The 15,741-nt window shown below is 54.0% G+C and overlaps 6 protein-coding genes across 7 annotated transcripts; 4 read left to right on the forward strand and 2 right to left on the reverse strand.

Moving 5' to 3' along the window:
- Positions 1 to 159: 159 nt before the first annotated feature.
- On the forward strand, positions 160 to 3,762 carry IUM83_00430 (Phospholipid-transporting ATPase; the record flags this gene model as incomplete). 2 transcript variants are annotated; one of them, XM_067924201.1, is made up of 1 exon in its annotated part: positions 160 to 3,762. In XM_067924201.1, one exon carries the CDS (start codon positions 160 to 162, stop codon positions 3,760 to 3,762), a length of 3,603 nt encoding a protein of 1,200 aa, XP_067788741.1. The 2 variants fall into 2 exon arrangements, with proteins under 2 accessions (XP_067788741.1, XP_067788742.1); XM_067924202.1 differs by having other exon boundaries at positions 982 to 3,762.
- Positions 3,763 to 3,851: 89 nt separating this feature from the next.
- Positions 3,852 to 4,629, reverse strand: IUM83_00431 (uncharacterized protein; the record flags this gene model as incomplete). Its single annotated transcript, XM_067924203.1, has 3 exons — positions 3,852 to 4,038; positions 4,113 to 4,517; positions 4,601 to 4,629. 3 exons carry the CDS (start codon positions 4,627 to 4,629, stop codon positions 3,852 to 3,854), a joined length of 621 nt encoding a protein of 206 aa, XP_067788740.1.
- A 92-nt stretch (positions 4,630 to 4,721) lies between these two features.
- Positions 4,722 to 6,398, forward strand: IUM83_00432 (obg family GTPase CgtA; the record flags this gene model as incomplete). Its single annotated transcript, XM_067924204.1, has 5 exons — positions 4,722 to 5,220; positions 5,305 to 5,864; positions 5,938 to 6,085; positions 6,169 to 6,229; positions 6,311 to 6,398. 5 exons carry the CDS (start codon positions 4,722 to 4,724, stop codon positions 6,396 to 6,398), a joined length of 1,356 nt encoding a protein of 451 aa, XP_067788739.1.
- A 153-nt stretch (positions 6,399 to 6,551) lies between these two features.
- Positions 6,552 to 8,006, forward strand: IUM83_00433 (CMGC/RCK/MAK protein kinase; the record flags this gene model as incomplete). The annotated part of the gene is made up of 3 exons (XM_067924205.1): positions 6,552 to 6,815; positions 6,885 to 7,808; positions 7,920 to 8,006. 3 exons carry the CDS (start codon positions 6,552 to 6,554, stop codon positions 8,004 to 8,006), a joined length of 1,275 nt encoding a protein of 424 aa, XP_067788738.1.
- Positions 8,007 to 8,104: 98 nt separating this feature from the next.
- On the reverse strand, positions 8,105 to 9,465 carry IUM83_00434 (60S ribosomal protein L6; the record flags this gene model as incomplete). The annotated part of the gene is made up of 3 exons (XM_067924206.1): positions 8,105 to 8,257; positions 8,578 to 8,756; positions 9,132 to 9,465. 3 exons carry the CDS (start codon positions 9,463 to 9,465, stop codon positions 8,105 to 8,107), a joined length of 666 nt encoding a protein of 221 aa, XP_067789106.1.
- Positions 9,466 to 10,274: 809 nt separating this feature from the next.
- IUM83_00435 (copper-translocating P-type ATPase) lies at positions 10,275 to 13,862 on the forward strand (the record flags this gene model as incomplete). The annotated part of the gene is made up of 1 exon (XM_067924207.1): positions 10,275 to 13,862. One exon carries the CDS (start codon positions 10,275 to 10,277, stop codon positions 13,860 to 13,862), a length of 3,588 nt encoding a protein of 1,195 aa, XP_067788736.1.
- Positions 13,863 to 15,741: the final 1,879 nt, after the last annotated feature.

Consider the following 15,741-nt stretch of genomic DNA (forward strand, 5'->3'; position numbering starts at 1 on the left):
GCCCAGTAGCTGAGGCAAGGGCGAAACCCCTCCCCAATCTCATGATTGTCGCTGCGCTCTATTCACAGGGACCGTTGTTAGTGCGCATCGTTCCTTTCACCTTGGTCAGTACCGTCGACCCTCCTTCTCTGACGTCTTGGCTGTCGCTGTGTGTGACTCATGGGTGAAGGAGCGGCGGGAGACGCTGGAGATTTCCGCGTCGTGCACCTGAACGATGCCCATCGCAACACTGAAGCTGGCTACTGCAACAACTTCATCGTCACGTCCAAGTACACGGTGGCGAGCTTCTTGCCCAAGTTCCTGTTCGAAAGCTTCCGCAAGCTCTCCAACCTTTATTTCCTTATCATCTGTATCCTGCAGTGCATTCCACAGATCAGTAACACCAGCGGGCAGCCGTCAACGCTGCCGCCCTTGCTGTTCATCATAACGGTTGACGGCGTGTTTGCCATACTCGAAGATCACAAGCGTCACCAGGCAGACAATGTTGCCAACGCAAGTCCAACCCTCGTTCTCGACCGTGAAACCAGAAAATTCAAGCAAATTACATGGGCTGATGTTGTGGTGGGCGACATCGTCAAGGTTGCAAACCGTGGATTAGTACCTGCAGATATGCTGGTGCTCGCGGTTAGCGAAATTCCAAACCAACCTCCGTGCGGAATTTGCTACGTCGAAACCAAGTCTTTAGATGGAGAAACCAACATGAAAGTCCGTTCTGCGATGGAATGCACACTGGCGAGTATGGGATCCGAGGATAATTTGGTCGCGATGAAAGGTGTAATCCGTTGTGAGCACCCCAACAATGCAATTAACAGCTTTCAAGGTGTTTTGGAGCTTGAGGGCAAGGAAAAAGCATCCATTCCATACGAAAGCATCATCCTCCGTGGTTGCATTATCCGCAACACTGACTGGGTGCATGGTGTCGTTTTTAACACCGGCAAGGACACTAAGATCATGATGAGCAATTCGGCGCCTCCGTCTAAAATGAGTTCCATGGACCGGTCGATCAACCAGTACACTGTCGTGTTGCTGTCTATACTGGTCATCTTCAGTGCTGTAGGCGCAACAGGTGCAGTGACTTGGAAGTCGAACCACAGTTCCTTGTGGTACCTTGAATTGGACGTGTCCGACAACAGTGTCTTCGTGGATTGGCTTATCATGCTGTTCTACTACCTGCTACTTATGTATCAGTTTGTGCCGATTTCACTAGCTGTTTCCATGAGTATGGTGAAGTATCTCCAAGCACAATTTATCCAGTGGGACATCACGATTTATCACCCGGACACCGACACCCCAACTCTCGTGCGCTCCATGTCGTTAAATGAAGAACTCGGGCAAATTTCGTACATATTTTCCGACAAAACGGGCACGCTAACCTGCAATGTTATGGAGTTCCGAAAGTGCTCGATCGGTGGTGTTTCGTACGGCAACGGAACCACTGAGATCGGGCTGGCAGCGTTAAGGCGTGCAGGAAAGCCTCTCCCTGACATGTCTGTTCAGTCGAAGGGTCCCAAGGTTCCTTATGTGAACTTTGATGGTCCCGAGTTGTTTAATGATATGAAAGGGGACTCGGGATCAGTTCAGCAGGGACGTATCGATGCCTTCTTCACTCACCTAGCAGTGTGTCACACAGTCATCCCAGAACGGCACGAAGGTTCCAGTGAAGTGACGCTATCAGCGTCGTCACCTGATGAGCAGGCTCTCGTTGCCGGTGCTGGATATTTTGGGTATGAGTTTGTAAATCGGTCTCCTGGTGTCGCGCACGTCAAAGTGCGTGGTATCGTACAGAAATACGAGATGCTAGACGTACTGGAATTCAACAGTACCCGCAAGCGCATGAGCACGGTTATTCGCCACCCCAACGGCCGAATCTTCTTGTATTCGAAAGGCGCGGATGTGATCATTTACGGGCTTCTCAAGAAGGATAAAGAGGATGAATCGACCTCGTCACAACTCCAAGAGATTACTCGACGCCACATTGATCAGTATGCTGAAGATGGGCTTCGCACACTGACCATTGCAGTTCGTGAAATTGAACCGTCCTACTACGCTGAGTGGGCGTCCCGTTTTCACGAAGCCCAAAACAACCTTGCCGAAATTGACAAGCGCAAGAAAGACCTTCCCAACGTCATCGATGAATGTATGAGTGAGATTGAGAGTGACTTGGAACTACTTGGAGCCACCGCTATAGAAGACAAATTGCAGTCCGGTGTCCCGGATACGATTGCCAATTTGGCCTGCGCAGGTATCAAGATCTGGGTGCTCACGGGTGACAAGGAAGAAACTGCTATCAATATTGGCTTCGCTTGCCAACTCGTTACAAATGACATGAAGATGTTCATCATCAACGCAAGAAACGCACCCACCCCAGAGATTCTTGAAAGCACTCTACGCGATGAGATTGGGGCGCGCAGCGCAGACGTCACGGTCTATCTGGCTTCACCGCCTAGCACTAGAGGCGAGTTACGCGAGCTAGCACTGGTAATCGACGGCGAAACACTTATGTTCGCTCTTCGGGGAACGTGTCGCCCGCTTCTCGCTGAGTTTTCACAATACTGCAAGGCAGTGATCGCATGTCGTGTGTCGCCCGCTCAAAAAGCCGAAATGGTTGCTCTCATCAAAGAATACGTCCCTGGTGTCCGAACGCTCGCTATCGGAGACGGGGCAAATGATGTCTCCATGATCCAAGAAGCTCATATCGGTGTTGGTATTTCTGGTCAAGAGGGTATGCAAGCTGTTAACTCGAGTGACTATGCTATCGCGCAATTTCGCTTTCTACAGCGCTTATTGCTCGTGCATGGTCGCTGGAACTACCGACGTATGGCACAACTGGTGTTGTACATTTTCTACAAGAACATTCTCTTTACTGCTGCCCAATACTGGTTCACGTTGTTGTGTGGATTTTCGGGGCAGAAGTTTTACTTGGAGAGCGGTACACAGCTATACAACATCGCTTTAACGGCGATTCCTATTGTTGCAGCCTCAATTCTGGACCAAGATGTTAACGATGACGTTGCCATGACATTTCCAAAGCTCTATTTCACGGGACCTCGCGATGAAGATATCAACACCAAGATTTTTTCTCTGTGGGTCGTCGGTGCAATCGTGGAGAGCCTTATAATCACGTTTGTTACTCTTCACGGAATGGCCAACGCGGGGTTTAGTGGAATGAGTCCGACGATGTGGCTAGAGGGCTTCATTGTGTTCACACTTGTTGTGTCGATAGCCAATGCGAAGCTGTTTATGTTTCAGAACGGCTTCTACTTTTTCAACTACTTCCTCTACGCAGGTTCAGTGGGCACATGGCTTCTAGTGGCATTGATTTGCAGCCACGTAGCTACCCTCTCCGACCTCACGTGGGAACTTATGCTAGAGCAGGCTTTTGGGCGAGCGTCGTTCTGGTTGGTTTGGCTTTTTGTACCGGTAGTTGCGCTCTCGTATGCGCATCTTCTGAATGCAGTTAAGTCGACATTCTTCCCCGAATACTGGCAGCTGGCCAAGGAGGTCATCAAGTTCAATCTTGATCGCAAGCTTCTGCAGTGGAACGACAATAGCAATGCCTCTGTGGCAGTACCAGCTCGACTACCTCACTCAAAGAAGGCAGCCAGGAAGAGCGGATCTGTCATTCCAACAAACGGTCGACCTTCGACGCACAGGACGACACTGCAGAAGGCATATCACGGTTTTGCATTCTCCAAGGATGGCTATGCCGGGGCCACAGAAACTCGGTTACTCATGAGTCGTGGCTCGGTCACAATGGGATGAGTGTGAGGTTAGACGATAGTCGGATTTACACAATACATAAACTTATCGATATTTCCAGCTCTCCGCTTAGAGACGATCATTGTGACTCTTTAACCACTCGACGTATGTCTTGGCGGCGGAGGGGGTACAACGTTTCCCCGACCAGCGTACCCGATCTGAGATTGAATCAATGCGCTTGGCGGCGAAAATAGCAGTATTTCATCCATCACACGCGGTCTTCCTTCCATTGTCGTCGCTGCTGCAGGCTGAAAGTCAACCGTTCGGCAAAGGTACAACCTAGCCGATAGGAGAAAGAAAAAGCGGATTAGTAAGAAATTTGGGTGAATCGACGTGGACGCCGCCCTCCTCACCTGGCTGCGATGTGCTCCATCCTCATGCAACGCTCCAATATCGACCTGCTCCTCTCCTGCTTTTTCACGTGCTGTCTTTTAAGCCTTCGGTAGTTGTCTAGAAAGCCCTGCTCGCTCTGCTCGGTCGCGTCGCAGAGCCGGAAGGCCAGGCGCTGGGCGCTGCAGCGACTCCACCGAGCCAGCCCGCGAAGGTTCCTGGCCAGACACAACCGTCTCACTGTCCCGGCGACCTTCTCTTCATGCTGCCGCTGCTTCTCCCGCCGCGCTGCTTCTCGTCGCGCCGCCTCCAGCGCCTTTGCAGCTGCTGCTTCATCCTCCACGACTGGCGGTGCGACAGGAGCTGCTGCGGTAGCTCGCTTGACGCGCTTCTTCTTGGTTGCACGGCGCACCACCAGCCTCTCGTACCTGTGGCATGGGTCCCCACACAACACAACACGCCTGTGAGCTGTGTAATGAGGCGCTGACTGTATCCGATCCAGCATCCGTACAAGCGGTTGAAGTCGTCCGCTTCAGCCATGTTGGCTTTTTGAGAAAATAAATTACGGTAATTTATTTCACGCCTTTCGTAGCGGAGCCAATCGACACAACCACAGATTGGATCAAGGCACGATGCTGCGCGTGTCCAACCTGCTGCGCGGCCTGACGGCGGCGCCGCTGCGGCGTGGCAGCGTGCTCGGCCGCTCCTCTATGCGTGTCTTCAGTGTGCAAGGCGGCGGCGAGGACGACGACGAGGACGAGGAGCTGGAGGCCTTGGAGCTGGACTGGGACGACTTGGACGACCTCGACGAGGACTGGACGCTGGACGACGAGGGCGACGTGGCCTCCGCAGGCCGCCGCAAGGTCGAGGAGCACGTCAAGCAGAAGGTGCGCGTACGGCGCGCGCAGCACTCGAAGCGCCGCTTCGTGGACCGCATCCGCGTCAAGGCCACGGGCGGTCACGGCGGCAACGGTTGCGCCAGCTTCTTCGCCGAGTCGGCCATGCGCAAGCGGCCCAATGGCGGCCACGGCGGCGCCGGCGGAGACGTGGTCATCGAGGCCAGCGACAAGATGCAGAACTTGGCCAACGCTACGCACCACTTCAAGGGAGGGGCGGGAACCAACGGAATGCGTGAGTGCAATTATTTGGCTCCAGGGTGGCGGCGGTTAACTGTTGCTGACTGAGATGGTTGGATGTCTTGCTGTGGTGCTGTAGCGAACGATGCTGCTGGTAGGAGAGGCAAGCACTGCGTGGTGAAGGTCCCGTGTGGCACGCTGGTGAAGCGGGTGGAGCGGTACGAACGCGAGCTCGAGAACGGCGAGTACGAGATCGTCGACCAGATGGAGACGGTGTGCGACCTGGACAAGCCCGGCACCACGTTCCTTGCTGCCAAGGGTGGCAAACCTGGCCTGGGCAATCGCATCCTTGCAGGCAAGACTACCAAGTTCGGACGCCTGCGCAAGCACATGCCGGAGAACAAGACCACGGGCCAGCCGGGCACCTCGCAGTACTACGAGTTGGAACTCAAGACGATCGCTGATGTGGGTCTTGTGGGCTACCCGAACGCTGGCAAGTCTACACTGCTGAGCGTGTTGAGCCGCGCCACACCCGAGATCGCGCCTTACCCATTTACGACGCTTCACCCGTATGTGGGGATTGTCGAGTTCCCAGACACGTTCCGCTTAAGTGTGGCTGACATCCCAGGTCTGATCGATGGTGCACACCGCAACGTTGGTCTTGGCCACGATTTTTTGCGTCACATTGAGCGTACAAAGGTATGTAAGGGAGATTCGGTGTTCTTGTTGATCTACTCTAACGCGCATGTGATGGTACTTCCTCCAAACGCAGATCCTGATGTATGTGCTTGATACGGCGGGATCTGAGGGTCGCGATCCTCTAGAGGACTTCACACACCTTCAACGTGAACTGGAGCTCTACGCCCCAGGGATTTCGTCGCGACCGTCTCTGATCGTCGCCAACAAGATGGACGAGCAAGGTGAGAAAGCAGAATACTTGTAGCATCAGGTCATTTACGAACAGCAACGAGTGATCTCACTTCCACATATTGTGATGGTGCAGGTGCTGAGGATAACTTCCACAAGCTGCGTCAGTCTACCGATCTAGCCGTGCTTCCAGTCAGGTACTTCAGGCATTCATATCAATGGATGCCACGGAATTCCAAGTCAGTAACTAAATGTTTGTGTTACTTTTCTGTGAGCAGTGCTCTGCACAAGGTTGATATTGATACGGTAGCGCGTACTCTGCGCTGGATGATCGAAAGCTATGGCAAGCTCACTAAATCATCATAAAATTCAGGCTAGTCGATTGGCGTGAAATCATCAACACGAATCAACCCCGCAACTTCCTAGCCATTCTTGTATTTTTCGCTGATGGTTATTAATAAGGTAGTCTTGCTTATCGCATCGACAAGGTCGAGGGCTTCGCCCGGGCACACTTACAAGATGAATCGTTATGAGATGCTGGACCGGGTCGGCGACGGTGCTTTCGGCGAGGTTTCGCGTGCACGCAGCCTCAAGACGGACGAAATCGTCGCAGTCAAGAAAATTAAGGCGCTGTTTCCCACTTGGGAGGAGTGTCTTCAATTGCGTGAACTCAAGTCGCTGCGCGTGCTGCGCCATGAAAACATTGTGCTGTTGAAAGAGGTGATTCGTGACAAGGAAGAGCTCTACTTCGTGTTCGAGTACATGGAGACATCCCTTTTCAGGGCCATGCGCAACTTCAAAAGTCATGGAGGAAGTTGCAGCTCCGGTGCTGATACGAATTCAAATTCAGAGGCGTCAACTTCATCGTGGACTTCAACACCTCCGCATCAATGGTTCTCAGAGGCCCAAGTACGGTCAATTATGTACCAACTCTTCAGCGGACTTGCATATATGCACAAGCATGGTTACTTCCACCGCGATATCAAGCCCGAGAACTTGTTGTGTCATGATGACACACTCAAGATCGCAGACCTCGGCCAAGCTCGTGAAATTCGGTCGCGACCTCCGTTCACGGATTATGTTGCAACAAGATGGTACCGTGCACCAGAGCTCTTACTGCGCTCGACAACGTACAACAGCCCAATTGATATGTGGGCGTGCGGATGCATCATGGTGGAGCTGCTCATTTGTACTCCACTGTTTCCTGGAACGTCCGAGGCTGATCAATTCTATCGTATCTGCAAAGTGCTCGGCACACCAACCAAAGAAACTTGGCCCGAGGGTGCAGCAATGGCTTCTCATATGCAGGTGCGGTTCCCTAAATGCGCTCCTGTTTCTTGGGGGCGATTCCTGCCACCAGGTACGCCATCTGCAGCCGTCCAACTTGTGCAAGACCTACTGCAATACGATCCAAGTCGACGCATTACAGCAGCTCAGGCACTTCAGCACCGCTTCTTCGATCAGACCGTGCCACGACCAATACTGACGATACCCTCGATGACTATGGTCGATGAAGGTGTCCCCGTGTTGCCACTCCGAAGTGAGTTCAAGTCTGTTGGTGGATTTTCGGGTTATGCAGCGCGAACGAGTGTTTGTGCAAAGAAGGCTGAGGAAACTAGTGCAGTGGAAAATTCAGGCCACTGGGTTGGAGGTGGCGGGTTGTCGTCGAGACAAGAGCACCATTTGTGGACGGCCAAAGAGCGACACCAGGAATGGGGCTCGACGGTGATCAGTAGTGCTCGTCCTGGCGGGTTTGACGACATGGCAGACGCAAAAGTTCCGACTCAAAGCAGCGGCTCTTTCAGAGGAAACCCGGTTAAGAAGAGCTCAAGCTACAGCACATTAACTACCGAAGGCAACAGCGACAGCCTTTATTCAACCCGAAAGTTCACTTCATCTGAACACGATAGCGACGAAGACAGCAAGAATGACACCACTTTGCTGCAAGACTTGCTTGACGAGATTCTAGGATAACAGTTTAGCAAATCAAGTTCGGTGATAGTTTCATCAGGTATATTGTTCTTTCATCTCATTCCATCGCATCGCACTGCTACACAATAGCAATTGCGCACTTAGAACTTGAGGGCGTGGGCGCGGTCGCTCTTGGTCAGCGAGAACTTGGCGTTCAGGTAGGCCTTGAGGAACGGCTCGGCGTCGAGCTTCTTGATCAGAGCCGAGTCCACGGCCTTCTGGTCCTTCTTGCGCTGCTCCGAAATGACGGGGGCCTGTAACGGAGTCAACAGCACAAAGTTAGTGTCTTATAGGGAGCTTGTGTGCCGAAGCAAGCGATCCCAAGCGCTCATGTGGTACGAGATTAGCAAAGACGTCAAAATCAATGCTTCTCTCCTAATCCGTCCACGCAATAAAAGCTGTTCTGGTCATCGAAAAGGAGAGATCCCGGAGGGGTTCGTCATCCCGATCTTTGACCAAAACACGCGTTCCTTGCTCGATGTGGACGGATCATGCGTAAAGTGTTCTCGACGACAGACCAACGGAACGGGATGCTCACAAGGAATCGCAAGGTAAGCTCAAAAACAACACTTACGGCGCTCGACTGGGCGAAGAACTGCTCCTCCTTGCTCTTCTTGGCGGCCTTCTCCTTGGCGAAGTAGGCGTCGTCAATGGCAGGGAGCTCCAGGCCCTCAATGTTCACCTTGGTCGACGTGGCGATCACGTACGACTGGTTCACGCGACGGAGCGGCACACCGTTGACCTTGTACGGGCCTGAAATAAAAAACAATTCACCAAGTCAGCAAATGTTTCACCGAAACAACCGATTTGCTCGGCGACAGATCCTTTTGAGTCGGCATTCCTCAGGTCTCATAATCTGATGGATCTTAGGCAAAAAGACACCCCTCCGCATCCACCGAAGACAACCATCAGCTACCGCATGCCTCCAGCCGTAGCCCACTAAAAAGCGCACCTCATACGAGGGAGCAAAGAAGTGGAACAGCGCGAAGGCACGAGTCGTGGAAAGCTTAGCAGCTGCGGAGGGGACGGCAGAGCGCCTCTCGAGTGTCAAGTTTGCATCATCGGAATGCCGTCTCTGAAGTGCCCACTGTGTCGCCGAGATGCACATCAAACGCGACTGCAACTCACCAGTCACGAGCAGCAGGCCCGAAGCCAGCTGCTTGAGGAAGACCACGCGCTTGCCACGGAAGCGGCCCGACAGCAGGATCAGCACCGTGCCGGGGGTGATCGACTTGCGCAGCTTGGCGGTCTTGACGCTGTTGCGCTTGGTCTTGGCCGACGGCAGCGGCTTCGGGATGTAGTCAGCCGGGTACCACTTCTTGGTGGACACCTTCTTGGCCACGACCTTCTTGTCGCCGCCCTTCTTGACGACCTTGCCGCGGCCGTTCTTCTTCGAGAGGCTGTTGGCCGAGATGGCGTTGATGCCGCGGGCGAGCACGATGTTCTGGGTCTTGGCGGGCATGGTGATGAATATACCTGAGAGAACGCAGGGGAGGCGAGCGAAGGTTAGGGCGCTGGCTGCGTGAGACCGACGAAGCTACGACGCCATGACGCTCGCGGCTTACCTGTCTGAAAAGAACTGAGCCGGAGATGGCGGTCTTGGGCGCCCAAGAGGCAACCACAGCCAACCACAGCGGTTCATGTGCGGTACACAATCTAGTGGTACTGTGTACCGACTCCTCGGTCCAGGACCGGTTAGGGCTGCGGTACCGGCTTCAACGAGTGCAACATGCTCCAGCAACGGTGGCAGGGCAGCAACGGTGGCAGGGCAGCAACGCTGGCAGTGAGTGCACGATGGAGGTCGTTGCTGGAGCAGTTTTCTGAGCTGCATGCAGGTCTTGCGTCCTGTTAGTATTCAGGCCGAGTTGGGATGAATGGGTCGGCCTCGAATCGCTGACTTCGAAGGTTTCCCACCACCAACCCCTTTGCAGCCTGCAGCATTGCCAATTCTGCATGGCGCTCCTCTGGTCCAGAGCCTCTGGTCACCAGGGTCTGGGCACAACCGCACAGCTAAGAATTACCTGCGGTGCCGACATGTTCATGCAATCACCGTCGTCATCGGCAACATAAGCGGGTCTGAACCGACCTCTTGGAGCAACTTGCATTCCTTCCGTTGAGCGGCAACATACGGTAAGCGGCGGCTTTCTCAGTTGAAGCGGTGCAGATCGCATCGCGCCCTTCCTGCAGTGCGGTGCTGGCCCCAGCGCAGTCTCCATCGCGCCCTGCAGCGAGCAAGCGCCAGCGAAGCAGACACACCGACAGCAACTACTCATGGGCAAGCGCAAGGGCCGTCGCGCGGCCGCCCCCGCCGCCCTGGCGGACCCCGTGGCCGCCGAGACGTCCGAGCCGCCCTCGTGCGCAGGCGGCGGCGGCTGCTGCGGCGTCAAGAGCGACGGGGGGGAGACGGCGGCCTCCTGCTCCAGCGGCGAGGAGGACGTCGTCGTCGTGCTGGACAAGGCGCAGGCGGAGGGAGAGGCCGCTGAGGCGCGCGCGTCCTCGAGCTGCGGCGGCAGCCAGAAGAGCGGCGACGTGGCCGTGGCCGACTGCTGTGCGTCGAAAGAAGTGGAGAGATCTGGGCGCTGCTCGTCGAAGGAGCCGAAGCCTGCAAGAGACTCGGACGAACGCCGGGTGTCTACCGACGAGCCAAAGCCGACCGGCTGCTGCTCGTCGAAGAAGAAGGCGAATGACTCCGGTTGCTGCTCATCCAAGGCCCCGGAAGCTGTTGCTGGTGCTGACGACTGCTGTCCCCCGAAGGAGGTCTCCAAGTCATCTGGGTGCTACTCGTCGAAGGCACCCAAGACTATTGATGAGGTTGATGGCTCGTCGGACGCGCCGAAGGCCAAGGACAAAGCAAAAGGTTGCTGCTCGTCCGAGAGGGCGACCAAGGTGTCTGGCTGCGGCTCAAATGACGCGTCAGAGACCGTCTCGGGTGGCTGCTGTTCGTCCCCGAGGGGCAAGAGGAAGGCACCAGGATCTGGATGTTGTGCGAAAGACCTACCGCTTCCCGAACGGACTCCAAGCTTCTTAAACCGCTTAATGCAATTCCGCAGCGACCGCGGTGCTGCTCTCGAGAAACAGCGCTCGAACTTCAGCAGCTCGGATAAGCAGAGAAAGGCGAGCGAGTCACTGGAGACGCTGCGTCTAAATATTGGCGGTATGACGTGCAGTGGGTGCTGTACGCGTATCGAGAAGTTTATGATCGCACAGCGTGGTATTGCGGATGTGAATGTGAGTTTGCTTACAAGTCGCGGGGTGTTTCAGTTTGACCCGCAACTAGTGACCGCAAAGGACATCGAACAAACTGTGGCCACTCTAGGGTTCGAACCGAGCGTGCTCTCTAGCGATGAACTTGTAAGCATCGTCCTGCACCTTGGACGGCCTGAGAGTGCGCAGCGAGCGAGGGAAATGCTACTCGAATTCGTTGGTGTTGCTTCCGCCGAAGACGCCGATGAACCGCCCATTTCTTCGGGCTCGTCGTGCAAGGCTCTGCTGGTTGAGTACAACCCGCACATTACTGGAGCTCGTAGAATTGTGCGACATCTCTCACGCGAGCTAGGATTCACAGTCCAAGCCTCAAGCCCGCGGGCGCCATCTGTCCGTGCAGGCGAGGAAGAAGTGCGTCGCTTTACGCGGTTATTATTCTGGAGCTGTCTGCTGTCGTTGCCGGTCATCTTCATCGAGTTTGTGCTTCCGGCATTTTTCTCGCCTTCCGACAGCAACCCAGCAAATGCGGCAGTCTGGGGTACCGCGAGTCGCTTGAGTATCCGAGATGCTGTTGAATTGGTATGTGCGACACCAGTATTGTTTTTGGTGGCACGCCCCATTCACGAAAGCGCTTTCCTTGCACTGCGCTACGGTGGGCGTGTTACCATGGACGTGCTTATCTCGTTGAGCGCTTGCACAGCTTACACATTTTCGGTCTTCACGGTTGCAACACAAGCATTCGCGAAAGCTGATACGCCAGTAGAAGTAGTGCCAGCTCCTGTGGATCCATCGACCGGAATGACTCTCCAACCTCCGCAAGCACAAGTGGAGACACAAGTCAGAGCCGATACTTTTTTCCAAGTAACGGTGTTGCTTATTACTCTCATTCTTGTTGGCCGCTACATTGAAACGCTTGTAAAGGCTCGAGCTTCGAACAGCGTGGACGCGCTGCTTCGCATGCAGGCCAAGACTGCTATCTTGCTCGAAGACGAGGACCAGAAGGAGCTGTACATTGAAGTGGTGCTCGTAGAGCGTGGAGATCTGCTTAAAGTCCTTCCGGGTACGCGGGTGCCTACGGATGGTGTCGTTGTGGGCGGTGCTAGCTCTGTGGATGAGTCCATGGTAACAGGTGAAGCGCGCAAGGTGCCCAAGGAACCAGGAGCGATAGTGATCGGTGGTTCCATTAATGCTCAAGGTGTTCTGACGATGAGGGTAACACACACCCTTCACGAATCCATGTTAGCTCGTATGGTGCGACTTGTTGGAGAAGCACAAGCTTCGCGCGGTGTGCACCAAAGTATTGCGGATGCTGTTGCTGCATACTTCACTACGTTTATCATCATATTGGCCATCTCTATGTTCATGCTGTGGTACTCTCTCGCTAAGCACGGTCATGTGGATACGCGGGGCTGGGCACCCTTCGCGTTCGCTTTGCGTTTCGCGATCACGGTCCTAGTCATCAGTTGCCCGTGTGCGATCAGCCTTGCTGTACCAACTGCTGTCATGGTAGCGACGACGAAAGGCTCCCAGGTGGGCGTACTTTTCAAGGGCGGCCGCGCGCTGGAGGCGCTTGAAGAAGTGGATGCAGTCGTGTTTGACAAAACGGGAACTCTCACTTCTGCACAGCTCGGAGTTGCTACTGTGTTCACGCCAAGCAATAGTCTCAGTGAAGCTCAGCTTTGGCGCTACGTTGCCTCCGCCGAAAGCGGTAGCGAGCACGCTATTGGCAAAGCGCTCGTGGCGCATGCTGATACTCAAGTCCAAGATCTTCAGGTCGATGAAGCGCATGGGTTTGAAGCCGTCCCAGGATGCGGTGTACTCTGTACTGTGCGCGGAGTTGACGTACGCCTTGGATCACTTACATGGCTTAAACAGCAGACGTACACGAACTATCGTGCACTTAGAGTTCCTCCGGAGTTCATTGAAGCAAATGAGCGCTTCCAGTTCCAGGGCTGCATAGTGGTGTTCGTCGTCATTGATGGAGAGTTGCAGTCCGCTGTTGCGCTGCGCGATGCTCCACGCCCCGAGGCCGCACGCGTCATTGAGCATCTGAAGCACGAAGGAATTCAGCCTTGGATTGTAACGGGTGATCAACATGGCACGGCAATGAGTGTGGCGAAGACGCTAGGTGTTCCGAAAGGCTCCGTGCTAGCTGAGAGTCTACCTCATCAAAAGGTCGACAAAGTGCGCTTGCTTCAAAGTTTGGGTTTGCGTGTCGCCTTTGTGGGTGATGGTGTGAACGACGCTCCGGCGCTAGCAACGGCTGATGTGGGTGTGGCACTTGGAGCTGGCACTGATGTGGCTCTTGACGCTGCCGATGTGGTTCTGGTCAAGGATGACTTGCGGGATCTGTTGAACGCCCGAGCACTTTCACGGGCAACCAACAGACGCATCAAGCATAACTTTGCATGGGGGTTCATGTACAACGTGTTAATGATGCCTGTGGCGTGCGGAGCGCTGTATGCCCCGCTTGGAATTTGGATCCCTCCGGCCCTCGCTGGTTTGTCGGAGCTCCTGTCGTCGGTGCCTGTCATTCTCTTTTCATTGCTGCTTAACTTTTGGAAACCACCTTTCAGTGGTGACTGGGGCCTCCAACGGAACCACGTGGCGATCGACGTGTCCGAATTCACGCCGCTGTTGCCCAAGCAACACTAGCCTGCAATCACTGCACAAGTGCAAACGAGACGAAGATACGGTAGACTATCCTTCTGAAAGAGAACGGTTTGTTACTGCTTACTTGTGTGTTCAGGTGTAATCCACCGTACTGGGAGTCGAAGCCCTCGTAAACGTCGATGCATGCAGTGCCGCCAGTGGTTAGTCATCACACCGGGAGGCAATAATGCCAAGGCGACGATGAAGCACTTCAATCCTTCCCAGGCAAAAATTCGCGGTCCTATTTAGGCTGATGGCTTGGCGGTACATGAGTGATCGCAGCTAAACTGTCGATGGTGGCGCTACGATTCCATCTGGGAGCCCCAGGTGCGACAAGAACGCTTAATGAAGGTGCCGTAAGAACTTGGCTGGAGTTGTGAATGATATTGGTTTCTCTGCCAATCAGGAATACCAATCTTCTACTTTATTCGGTCGTCTTGTGCGGATGTTAGCTCGATCTGCTGGGCTAGCGAGGGATATTCATTTCTGCTAGGCTTTGAGGGAAACGAGTGGCCGGAATGAATAGGAATATCTTTCGGCGGGCTCACCGAATGCTTTCCGACAGCGACCCCGCTCGGCATCAAACGAAAGAACGGCGAAGTGTTTACCTGCTTCACTGCGGATCTGGTCCTAGAGATGGGAGATCAAATTTTGGTTTTGGCTGGAGACGATGGCACCTACTGAAATCGGGAAGTTTCCATTACCACCTGCAAAATCGCCAACGACTGAATGTGGGGATGGAGTCGAGATATGATCCGGTTGCGTAGAACTGCATATCATTTGCAATAAAAAAAATTATCCACTTACGCAGCAAGCTTCTGTTCAAAGGAGGGCTGGCGGTGGAATATTATACAATAAAAATGCATTTCTCTGTCAGTTTTTTTTGCAACCCTGCTAGAGTTTGTTCCTCAAATACAATATCAAATGTAAGTACGCGTATCTTCAGGACTATATAAGCTCTTTTCCGTAGTGTCAACTTGGGTTTCGCTCCAACCGTGTCGTTGGGAAAGTTTAAACTCCATCGGCCACTGCAGCGTGCGGGTTCAAGATGCTACTTGTCATCACGAGTGCCCGAGCTACCTCTGAAACATGACGGTCGTCATAACTCACGAGCCAGCCACCGGCTAAAAAAAGTGGTAATTCACTCTGGCAGAACATGATAGTGCATCACTCATTGGTCGACTTCTATGACGGCGTGAATGCTACGACGAACTTGCATAACGGCCAAACAGGGTAGCCTTATTGATACACGCCTCATATTTCTCACAAGTCGCATATTTACTAGTTAGGAATCGTCCTCATATACTCGAGAAATGCAGCTCTGGCGTTCGTTCGTGTAGTGTGGGGATCTGTGGGCAGTGGTTTGTCGTCGCAACTGGAAACGATAACGTCAAAGCGACGACGAAGCTCATCAACCTCTTTGATAGCTGAAATTTCATCGTCGCCGATCTCCTTTTCAGTCTGGCAAGGATCGACGGACGAATCTTGAGCGGCGCGCATGCTGCGTGCTACCTTGACTCCAGAACCACAAGACGGATGCGAAGGCGTGATCGCAGCTTTTAGCTGTTCTCCTAGCCGGCAGTCGCGCACGAAAGCGTCGCGCCGCGCAATGGCATGTCGCTCAGCCAGCTCTTCTCGACGCTCCTGCCGTTGCTTCTGCTCCGCATCCGGCTCGTCTTCATCTCGCGCAGTTCGCGGATCCGGTTTCACCTTTAGCTGATAGCGCCGTTGCAGGGCTTTGAGTGAAAGCGCAAGATAGACGCAGGCGGATGAGCGGATCGACATCTGTGGGAATTTCGGTCGTTCGCTTCCAAGCGCAAGCAACACCTCGTTGAGAGCAGCCCCGAGACGTTGTTCTAATTGACCCGGGTAGCTTTTGGCC

This window comes from Phytophthora cinnamomi (assembly GCF_018691715.1).
Source record: "Phytophthora cinnamomi strain GKB4 chromosome Unknown Contig53, whole genome shotgun sequence".
Classification (NCBI taxonomy): domain Eukaryota; phylum Oomycota; class Peronosporomycetes; order Peronosporales; family Peronosporaceae; genus Phytophthora; species Phytophthora cinnamomi.